We start from the raw sequence: 12375 nt of genomic DNA on the forward strand, positions 1-12375 counted from the left end.
TAGGGTGCTCTGAACTTAATCCAAACTAAAGTTCATACACTCTTCAATCTTCCACTCGATAAAGATGTTCAGCTCCTACACACAGTGAAGGATTCCGAAAGACTTGGAGGCTCTTTATACACTCATTAATGCCCATGCTGTATTGTATATTTATTGCTCGAGATAACGAGAGCAATTCTCATAGGCAATCTTATCCCTACGTAAGTGAGAATTATCTTGATTAAATGTTTACTATATTTATGCACACGGTTACCCAAACCTGTTTAGGAAATTCCACTATAAATACTAAGGATAATTGACAGGGAAATGGACTGCTTTTTGTAATACAGAAACTTTGCAAAAATTGTGAGAGAGTAATAACATTGTCTTGTGGACTAGGTGGATTTTAACCACTGAACCACGTAAAATTGCGAGTGTGAGAAGTTATTTACATAATTCACTGCTGTTTAGAAAAGAGCACTAATATCTTTCCTATTGAATTTCTTAATCTACTATTGGCGAAAAAAATGCGTCAACAAGTTCATTACTAATAAAAAAAACTAAGTTCATTATTATGAATTCTTTCGCTTTAAATGATTATTTTTTTGTTTGGTTTTTTTCAAATTATTTATTAAATAGATTATTTCTTATAGAATTTACGTACTACAATATAGAATGAAATTAAAATCTAACTAGAAGACATTATAACTAAATTAAAAATTTAACTCAAGCAAATATAATTTTAGCCTTCTGAAATAGTTAATTTCACCGAACCAAATCCTTAAAGATCTCTTAAAAAATGGCTACCTTCAAATTCCCAGTAAAACTATACAACCTATATATCTACAATTATAATTTTATAAGTAATAATTAAAAAAAATTATATCATTCAAAATTATTAATTAATGTTAATATACCTTAATAATAAAATAGGAGCAAAGAAAAGAATTGAACCACTTAGTTCTGCAATAAATTAGCAAGAAAGAAATTTTGATTTAAAAAATAAAAGAAAAATGTGGTTGTGTAAACGTCAAATGAAGATGTTAAATTTAAAATAAAATAAAAAAATTAACTTTTAATTAAGACTTATAATTTTTGGTGAGAGAATATTGATATTAATGTGGCAGAGAGGATTTGGAGGAGGCTTAATATAAACCAGTTAAATAATAAATGAGGTTTCTAAAATTGGGACAGCTGATTCTCTACTGCAAATAAAAAACAAAAAGAAGTTGAGAACTTGAGGCCTATTTGACCGTGTTTATTGTTTGTTATTTTTAAAGTTGTGTTTAAAAGAAATGAGAATAGAAAATAATAGTGGTGTTTGGTTAATATTCTATAAAAATATATATTTTTTTTGTAAAGCTTAAATAAAAATTAATAAATATATTTACAAAGAGAAAAATCTTATAAAAGTTTATAATAAATAATGAAATAATTAAAGTAATGTGAAAGAAAAATTGATGAAAAATAAAGAGTAAAAGTAAGTAGAGAAAATTAGAAGTAATAAGAAAGTGATGAAAAAGAAAGTGAGATGAGAAAATCTTATACGAGAAAAAATAAGAGATAAAATGATTAGAAAATAAGTGAAGATATAGAAGTGAGGAAAGAAAGTGATGAGAAATAAAATGACCAGAGAAGGAAAATGATGATGTAGTAAGGATGAGAGAGAAAATTAGGAGGTAGAGAAAGCAACGAGAGTGAGAATTAGAATATAGAAAATAAAAATAGAGAAAATGGTAAAAGAAAATGTAATGAAATAAAAAATAAAGAAAAAAAAATAATGTAAGATGAGAAAAATTAATTTTAGAATAATGATATAACTTAATAATAATAATTAAAAAAAGTGACGTAAGCAAAACAAAAAACAAGTTTTTGTTGTTTTTAATTTTTTTTTTGTTTATTTACTTTTTTAAATTGATTTTCTGGAACAATTTTAAACGCGGTTTTCGAAAAACAATTTTTTAATTTTAAATACAAAAAATCTGTTTCTCTAGTTAAAGGAGCCAAACAGTTTCTTGGAAAGATCATCTCTTTCACGACTATAGATGAATGGTTTGGCTACTTTTACTTTTCTTCTCTTGAATCAACGAAGGATCTTAGAAATAAGTGAGGATATCTAAGCTCTAATGGTACACGTTTTAGGTTCCGAACTTGTATATATGCTTGATTAAAATTTGTTTATATATGTTGTATGAGTAATTTTCGAACTACAATAGAAACAATCTCTTTTTTTCAAAAAAAAAAAAATCATTTCTATTGAACGAGTAATAAATACTATTTTCATTGGAAACACATAAAGTATTCTTGAAAGTTTACCCAAATATTCTGAAAAATAATATTATACTATGTCAAACATCCACCTAACATTATATATAAACAAAAACGACTTAAGATAATATATTTTAATCATTTTATGATAAAAATATATAATAAATTATTGCTACTGTAGTCAATGCAGTATTTGACTTGACTTGATGAGATTGTCATGCATCGAACAAATGATCAAACGAGTTAATAAGTTCAACTTCAACTATGTTGTATTGCAAATCATTTGATTAGTGAATAATTAAGGCACTACAAGATCTGGTACTTTATGGTCGAATAAAAATAGTTAATAATATTTATTAAATTTAAATATGTAAGATTTAGTATTGAATTGTACTAATAATATTATTACACCTTGTACGGATACTTAATAATACTTATTAAATTAAATTTAAATATATTTGACACCTAATAATACTTACTAAATTTATTTCAAAAGAATAAAAATAAATAATACTTACTAAATTGAAATGTGCCAAAGCACCAATAACTTTATTACACCCGCGATGCCGCCATAGCATTTCTCAATAATTAATGGCTTCCATGAACTCAGGGTCAGACTCAAGAGCACACATAGTAGCCGGCGGAAGGCATATCTCCAAATCAATACTTCCACCTCCTTCGTGTCCGGGGTAGCAGGACACTTTCCCACTCATCTTGTTCGCATAGCCACTGCGGAGAGCCACTCCCTTCCCCATCCCAAAATCAATCCCATACTTGTTAAATCTAGCCGAACTTCCCATCATCACACTGAAAGGGTCAAAAAGCTGACCGAGTTGAAACACACGCCGAGTCTCAAGCCAATCCTCCAGCAACCCTCGAATTCTCTTGTCGTTATGGTTGCTCACAGCTTCATGCAACTTCCACGCAGCCCATCCGAGATCATGCTCCAGCAACTCACCAACCGTGGTGAATCCTCTTATTGGATAAATTGCATTCCCAAAGTAATTTTCTGATATGGGTGGATCCAATCTTGCTCTGTTATTGGCTGCCAATCTACAATTGGTAATTTGTTCTGGTGGTAGATTACGCGCCCTAGTTATGCACCTCCAAATAAGTGCAGACAAGGATTGGAAGGAGGAGATTTTGGTTGTGCTGTACTCTGCATTGGCTTTCGCTTTGAGTTTTGCTAATGATTCCATCGAGAAGTGGAGGACCCTCTCTCTCAGTTCGGGTGCTTCGAATCGGCCAACAAACTCGTCAGGGTGCGCGTAAGGGAGGCTGATTTTTGGGCCGTGACCTTCAGGAAACCAGCGCTTGAAAATGGGTGGCCGAGAGATAGTTGTAGTTCCTCGAAAGACTTCAGACCACATGTTGAAGAAGTTCCAATAAGAGGTTCCATCAGCAATGGCGTGGTTCATAGAACAGCCTATGAAGACCCCATCAACTAACTCGGTCACTTGAATGGAAAGCAAGCTCGTTGTGTGGGCATCGTAGTTGACTGCTCGGTCATGGTCGAAGAAAGATTGGACAACCGAAGGCACATCAGTGGGTGACAGAATATCAGACACAGTCATATCCAGAGTTGCATGGATGAATTTGGCTCCGGGGCTTTCATTGCTGCAATCCACATAAACCAAACACGAAGGTGGATTTTCAGATTGGAGCAGCGTCTTGAAACGGCCTGCAAGCGGGTAAAAGTGAACCAGAGTGAGAGAGAGGGAGTTCTTGAGCTTGGCCAGAAGAGCTCCATCATCATAATCTTGGTTTGGTTTGGAGAAGAGAACACCCTTTTGAATATAGTGGACTGAGAGCATTACTAGATCCCATGGACCCAAATACAGGGGTTGCTTTGATTCTTCTGGGGCACTCTCAGGTTTCACAAAACACTCAGAAATTTGTTGAACTTTGCGAGTCTTCATCATGATCCAGATCTTCACTCTATCTTTCTGTCTATTTGGCTCTTATCATTAATACGGGCTCTCTTCTGGGTTTTATATAATGGTTAATTGGTTGTCCGTAGTATTATTTTGACCATTTTTTTCTCCATATTTATAAATGTCTTAGGTAGGATCAGGATTGACTCAGGTTTTATTATTATTCAAAGTGCCGTTTAAAATTTGAATTCTTGGCTTGAATTTGGTGAGTTGGTGAGGTTGCCTTTTATAGTGTAATAGTCGGTAATGCCTACGGAGAATGAGGCTCTTTCAACACTTAATAATAGTAATTTATGAATAAAAATTTATGTGAATTGTTGTAAATACACAACACATAATTCAAAACAAGCAATATTCAAACTCAAACAATAATACTAAAATCAACAAACAAAGAACAAGTAAAGGGAAAGAAATGATCAAAATCTATAATAATGTGGTAGCTAATAATGTGGAAGAGTTCTAAAGGATTGCTACCACATTGACGGAACTCATACGCAAAAGTCAGAAGTTTGCATGGTCAGATAAGTGTGAGAACAACTTCTAGGAACTGAGGCAGTGATTGATTGTAGCTCCAGTTCTGAGTCTTCCTACAAATCAGAACAAGTTTATGGTTTATTGTATCCTTATGCAGATAGGAAATGTGATTTCCTATGCATCACATCAGTTGAAGGATGTGACCAGAGCTAGAGTAGAGTTATTGGTGGGCCAGTTGGCCAACATTATGCTTCAGATTACTCTTTTAGAGAGGATCAAAAGAAAAACAGTTGAGTGACCCCTAGTTGGAAAGGAGTAGAGGGGATGCCATAGCTGGAATAACTAAGGACAATACTGTGTCAAGTATGAGTTTATTGAGGTATAACGATCGAATTGGTGTTGTGATGGACATTGGGATCAGACGGGAGATTCTAGATGAATCTGATACTACCCCATTATTCTTTACATTCAGGCACCATAAAGATGTACCGGGACCTGGAAGCTTTTTATTGATGGCTTGGGATGAAGAGGGACGTGAATGAGTATGTGGCAAAGTGCCTGACCTGTCAGCATGTCAAGGCAGAGTATCGAAAACCAGTAAGGCTATTACAACCTTTGAGTATTCCAGAATGGAAGTAGGAGGACATCACAATGGATTTCTTGGTGGGATTGCCCATGATAGTGGGCCAGCTTGATTCAGTCTGGGTCATTAAAATCGGTATACAAAGTCATCTCACTTTTATCAGTGAGGACGAGCAATACAATGGACCATTATGCAGATCTCTATGTGAGAGATATAGTATGCTTCATGGGACTTCGAGGTCTATCCTATCGGATAGGGACCTTGTCTTTACTTCCAAGTTTTGGGGAAGGTTACTGTAGGTGATGAGTACAACTTATCATCCTCAGAGTGATGGTGAATTAGAGAGGATTATCCAGATATTGGAGGACATGTTGAGAGCATGTATATTGGACTTTGAAGGGTCTTGGAATGAATGTTTGCCTCTAATAGAGTTTTCCCATAATGACAACTACCAATTGACTATTGGAGTGACACCTTATGAGATGTTGTATGGTAGGAAGTGTAGATCACCCATTCAATGGGATGAGATGGGTGAGAGGAAATATTTTAGTCCTGAGATAGTTTAGAGGACCACTGATGCTATTGAAAGGATTAGAGCTCAGATGCTCGCTTCTTAGAGTAGACATAAAATTTATACTAATATGAAATGTAGGAACGTGGAGTTCCAAGTGGGAGGCTATGTCTTCCTTAGAGTCTCACCATGGAAATGGGTGAGGAGATTTGGGGAAAAGGGCAAGTTGAGCCCTCGATTTGTAGGACCGTTTGGTATCCTGGAGAGGACTGGTCAGGTGACCTATAGATTGGCCTTACCTGCGACATTGTTGGCCGTACACAATGTATTTTAAATTTCCATGTTGAGGAAACATGTATTAGATGAGACTCATGTGTTGAGTTATGAGGATCTGGAACTGGAGGCAGAGTTCTCATATGAGGAGCAGCCATTTTAGATTTTAGACAGGAAGGAAAAGGTCTTGAGGAATAAAACCATACATTTAGTTAAGGTATTATGGAGGAACAACAAGGTCGAGGAAGAGACCTAAGAGCTAGATTCAGATATACAACCTGAGCTGTTCAGGTAAAATTTCGATGATTAAATTCTTGTAAGGAGGGGATAGTTGTAACATCCCAAATTACCTAATAAGGCTTAAGGCCTTAATTAGGGGACCAGGATGGCAAATTATGGAAATTATGTGTTATGTGATAGATGTGTGTATCATTATATGATTATGTGAGTTATATTATAATATGACTTGATATGCATGTTTATGTGTATTAAATATGCATGTGTGCTTGTTTCTGATTAAAAGGGTAATTTTCGTAATTTGGCCCGTTATGGGTATATTTGGCATATTTGTGATTTATGTGTGACACCACATCATTATGTGGATACATACGGGTTACTCGACATGAGGCGATCCTGGGGAGCAAGTTAGCGGGAAAGTCACAACAGGGTCAAATACCAGGCTCGGGTTGAGCCTAAGGGTAATTTGGTAATTTAGTACATTACCAGGATTGATCGAGTAATGGGGAATTATTTGATAATTATTTGAGAATATTTGAGTAACGGGAATTATGAGACGTTAATTATGATATATATATATATGTGTGAGTATATATGTGATATAAGTGTGAGACCACATTATTATGTGGATGTATTTGGATTATTCGGCACGAGGCGATCCTAGTGAGCAATTAGTGAAAAATGTCACAACGGGAACAAATACCCGACTCGGGGTGAGCCTAAGGGTATTTTGGTAAATTAGTACATTACTGGAGATTTTTGGGTAGTGGATTGTAGAGTCCAAGAACTTTACTTAGCTATTTGTTTAGTAGTATTATGGTATGTATAGTATTATCTTTGTAACTGTGGATTTTTGGTTCAGACCGGGAATTATTTGGACACTCATAGTAGTACTTGTAGATTTTCTAAGTTTAACCTATAGTTTAAGAATATTAATTTTAACCTAAGGTTGATTAATATGACTGATATTAAGGATTATATTTATTGTACTATAAGGTTTAGATATCAACCAATAGGATTTTAAGCACATGTTATGAATGATGATTAAGGATTAAGTATTTTTGAGGATTAAATTTAATAAGGAGTAAAGTTTGAATGTTATAGGGTCAGTCATCAGCTTTGAATACGTTGAGAGCTTAGTCAAGGCTGTTTACTCCATTCAAACTTAGCTAAAATTGTGTAATTTCGTGTTTAAATATTCAGCGTGTGCCGATATATCGCAGCTATAGGGGGCGATATGTCGCAGCACGTAGATACGGAAAACACGAAACGATGCACGGTCGCCTCGGGCATACTGGCCCAGGCGATATATCGCCTACAGGGGGCGATATATCGCCTCCTTCAGCATATGTTCAAACGTTTTTGAATTCTTTTCCTTTCAGCCATTCAAACTCCTTCATAAGTCCAGCATCTTTTGAACGAGTCTTCAGCCTCTGCTGAACGATTATTCAAATTATTTTCACCTAAAAAGCCATTATTTTTATTCAAGTAAAATTAAGATACTTTCATTCCCAAACTCTATAAATAGGACCTAGTACCCAGCCATTATTCACCTTTTGCTCTAAGTTCAGAAGCTGCAAATGCTAGGAGAGTGTGAGAGTTAAACACTTGGGTGGGAAAGTCATAAGCTTAATCATCTTTAGCTTATCAAACACTTTGGGAAGTAAGGTTCTTTAGTATTTCGGTTGTGGTTAGATTGGTCTTGCAAGTCTTTGAGGTAAACCCGAAACTCTATTTCATTTGTTTCATGTTATTTTCTTTCTCAAAGCCTTCTACTCAGTCCCCTAACCTCATTCTTATTTTGGTTAGGGAATCCAAGTTCTTAAGCACATAAGTTTCGGTAAGCATATTTCTCAATGGTTTAGTCTTCCTATTCATTTTCATTTCTTCTTCTTCATAAGACTCACTCTTTCTCATATGGTTTTAGGAGTGTTCCAAAAGTCCCAACTCAGTCCATCATATCCCGGTAACTTTGGTAAGGAAAATAGGATAGAATCTATATGTTTATTGCTTATGCTATCTTATGTGTTATGTTATGAAATATGATATGTTATGAATATGTTATGAATGTGTATGTTTGTAGGCTTGGGCTTATGCCCTATTTGACTAACAAGACCCCAAAAAGATTATGGGCATATGCCTACTTAGCTAGTAGGACCCCACTAATCTCATGGGCATAAGCTTGTTTAGTCTATGGGACCCCAAGTAATAATGGCCATTATAATAAGTGTATGTATTAAGTGTTATGATATGTCTTTACGTTTATTATGAAATTTATGTGTATGACTATGTGTTAGATTTTCCTTGCTGGGCATTAGGCTCATTCCTTTTTGTTTTATGTGCAGGAAAATAGCTTTAGAGGCGGTAAGAATCGTGACGCTTAGAGGATGTGTATCGATGGTGAATGGAGTCAAGGGGCCGAGCGTTATTCGATTCGAGGATGTAGTCTCATTTTACCTTTTTATGGTTTTATATGTATTTTCCGCATTTCTTATGTAATTCTTTTCATTTAAATCATGTTTTTGTTTTTAAAGACAATGGGATCCCATATCCTTCTTAGTATTCTATTTTGTAAGAAACTCTTATTTTTAACAAGTTACTCAGTAAAATTATGGTATTTCCGCAAAAATGTAAGTTTTATGTATAGTTTCGTTAATGGTCCAAAATAGTCTAGATTAGTGGGTCATTACATGGATATTTATTTGGTCTTTATTGAAGATAGCTGAGATTTATTTAAGGAAATGTTGAGAAATGGTGGCAAGTGACCATTATGCCCCTATGCCCATTAAAGGGCAAGCTTTGGACTTAAGGGCATTTAAGTCTTTTGTGGGCTTTGTCTATACTTAGCCAAAGTAGAAAGCTGTAAATTAGAAGGAAATAAACAAAGGAAATTGAATAAACACTCCCCCTTTCCTTCTCTTTTCCGTATCTCTCTCCCTTTCTTGGGATTTTTTCTATTTTGAAAGAGGAAAGCTTGGAATTTGATAGCTTGGAACTAGGAATTGATGTAGCAGCAACCTAAGGTCGTTCATATCAACAGAGGTAACAATTTAAACCTTTGAATCTTTGAGTTTTCTGCGTTCTTGGCGTGTTCTTAAGTCTGAGTGTTTGATTAAGGATCTTGGAGATTTGTTGAAGTGTTTAGGAAAACTTGGTTGGGTTTTGTTGCTTTTGATGAGTAGAAGTGATTTATGTGGTTAATTATGGGTTTGGGAGTATTGAGGGAAGGATTTTTGGAGCCTTGGCTCGGGGATATTCGAAGAGAAGAACCAAGAAAATCGAATTTCTTGTATCAGCGTTGTAGCGCTAGGTTGGGAGCGCTACAGTGCTAGGCTGCATTTTTGGGGGATAGAGTTTCTGAGTCTAGCTCTGTAGCACCCAATAGGTAGTGCTGTAGCGCTACTCAACTTTAGAACTTGATTTTTGGTACCTTTTTAGGGTTTTTGCTCAGGGGCTCGGGGGATGATTTCACCACACTGTTTGGTGGAATTAGAGGTCCCGAGAGCACATGATTAGGCTTTGGAATTTAAACTCATCGAAGTACCGTTTATGGTTTGTGACTAGGTGTTCGCTAGGGCTCGGAACAAGATCGTGCTCGAGGGTCGTTCTTATTAACCAAAGCACTCGGACCTGAGGTAAGAAAACTGCACCTGTTGCGTAAGATATGAGATTAGGGCTTGGCCCCGCTGTCAAGTGTATTATGATCAAGGTTTGAATCAATTGTTAAGTATATTATGACTGGGGCTTGGCCCAATTTTTAAATGTACTATGATTAGGGCTTAGCCCCGTTATTGAATGTATTACGACTAGGGCTTGGCCCAACTATCAAATGTATATGATTAGGGCTTCGCCCAACTTTTAAATGTAATATGATTAGGGCTCGATCCAGCTGTTAAATGTAATATTATTAGGGCTCAGCCCAACTGGTAAATATAAACATGATTAGGGCTCGGGCCCAGCTAATGAGCATGATTATAGTTATGTCAAGGTATATCTACTTTAGTACACTGTAATTTATTTTTACTGTGTGTATGATGAATGTATTGTGTGGATGTTTATTCTAGCTAGGAAGCTCTGTTTATAAGCCGAGAATCTGTCTGTTGCATCTGATTTAAGCTCGGCCTGCTAGCCGAGAGTATATTTGATTTAAAAAGGGCTCGGCTTATAAGTCGAGGGAATAAAATGGATCGACTTATAAGCCGAGGGATTAAAAAGGGCTCGACTTATAAGTCGAGGGGTTTACAAGGCTCGCCTTATGAGTCGAGGAGTTCATGAGGCTCGACCTATAAGTCGAGGAATTACAAGGTCGGCTTATAAGTCCAGGATTTACCAGACTGGCTTATAAGTCGAGGGATTTCAAGTCCCGAATTATAAGTCGAGGGGTTCATAAGGCTCGACTTATGAGTCGAGGGTTTGCAAGGCTCGGCTTATCAGTTGCGATCGGCATTATGCGCGGTGAGCATAGGCCGTCATGGCTAGGCTACCCTGGGAGTGCTTTATGCAATTGAATGGCTCGAATACCATATGAATGAATGGGAGTGCATTATGCACTTGACTGGCTTGGATGCCATATGAATGAATGGGAGTGCGACACACACTTGTGAGACCCTATGGTCACTTACTGGTACAGTGTGTATGCTTGGTTTTAGTTATTACTATTAAGCATGTGGTTATATATTTTGTTGACTATCTGAGTCTATTTCTATGTTTTCTTGCTGAGTATTTTGGCTCACGGATGCTTTGTGGTGCAGGTAATGGTGAGGAGAAACTTGACCATCCATGAGTTGGAGAGCATTAGGGGCGATGTGTACATATGCAGTCTGCTCAACTGCCATGACCGAGGTATCGCAAGGGAACTAGGGTTGGACCTTGTTTTGCAGCTTAGGTCGGCTTATTTTGTAATCCCTGTGATGTAAACAAATTTGTAAACTTGTATTTTGGGATCCCATGTAAAGACTGAGGTTTTCTTTTATTGGAAATATTTATTCGTTGACCAAGATTTTTAATACATGAACCCTTAGTGGCTTAATCACATGTTTTAGTCCAAATGACTCGTTTAGCGAGTCCAACACAAATTTCAAACACATGTGGTAACGGACCCTAATTAGCAGGGCGTTACAACTTGGTATCAAAACTGCCAAGGTTTAAGGGTTCCTGATGATGGACTGGGCATCTACACACGCCGCTAAAGATAAGCTCGACTCAGGGTTCGGTAACTATTAATATAGCTATGTGTGCAATTGCTTAAATGGAATATATACGCCTTACCTACTTGTTTAAATAGAAAGCATGAGCTATTCTGATAGGGTCTGGCCCTTGACTACTGTATGCATGTTAAAGATGTGCTTATTAGCACAAAAGTTGCTTGTAAATGTTGTAGGATTGCTTATAAGCATCATTATTGCTCTTAAATGTGTCTGAAATACTTATTAGCACTGCTATATGTCCATGTATGCCAGGAGATGCTTATTCACACCGTTAAATGTTAGAAGGAATGCTTATTAGCATCGTTATTGCTCTTGAGTGTTAGAAATGCTTAATAACATTATGTTATGTATATGAATGCCAAGAACGTGCTTATTGGAACTTTGTTTGAACATGATTATGAATCTCCATGCTTGTAGCATGATTGTATATGTATGAGAATGTAGGGATGCTTATTAGCATTGAAATATCTTGTGAATGCAAAACGAAGTGCTTATTAGCATTATTATATGGACATGTAGGTCAGGACACACTCATTAGCACTGTTAAATGTTAAAGAAAGGCCTATTAGCATTGTTAATTGTCTATGTAACGACCCAAAATTACTAATAAGGCTTAAGGGCCTTGATTAGTGTGCCGGGAGGGAATAATTGGTTTATGTATGATTTAAATAGTTAAATGCATGATTAAGTGATAAGCTTGCTTATATGATTATTTGGATATATGAGATGCATGATTATGTGTATTAGTATGCATGTAGGCCCTGATTAGATTAAAATGGCATATTCGTAATTTTGGCCTGTTGAGGGCATAAATGTAATTATTTGTGATAAATTGTTGAGACCACATTATTATGTGGATATATTTGCAGCTTGTGACTCGAGGCGATCCTAGTGAGTGGTTTAGCGAAA

At 36.1% G+C, this 12375-nt stretch overlaps 1 protein-coding gene across 1 annotated transcript; it reads right to left on the reverse strand.

Moving 5' to 3' along the window:
* Window positions 1-2569: 2569 nt before the first annotated feature.
* LOC133800826 (uncharacterized acetyltransferase At3g50280-like) lies at window positions 2570-4221 on the reverse strand. Its single transcript, XM_062238892.1, has one exon. The coding sequence runs from the start codon at window positions 4167-4169 to the stop codon at window positions 2829-2831; it is 1341 nt and encodes a 446-aa protein (XP_062094876.1). The 5' UTR covers window positions 4170-4221; the 3' UTR covers window positions 2570-2828.
* Between the last annotated feature and the right edge of the window lie 8154 nt (window positions 4222-12375).

This window comes from Humulus lupulus, chromosome 9, assembly GCF_963169125.1.
Source record: "Humulus lupulus chromosome 9, drHumLupu1.1, whole genome shotgun sequence".
In the NCBI taxonomy this organism is placed as follows: domain Eukaryota; kingdom Viridiplantae; phylum Streptophyta; class Magnoliopsida; order Rosales; family Cannabaceae; genus Humulus; species Humulus lupulus.

Bases quoted from the DNA above. Each gene is read 5' to 3' on its own strand.
- LOC133800826 (XM_062238892.1), bottom strand. From the start codon at position 4,169: ATGATGAAGACTCGCAAAGTTCAACAAATTTCTGAGTGTTTTGTGAAA.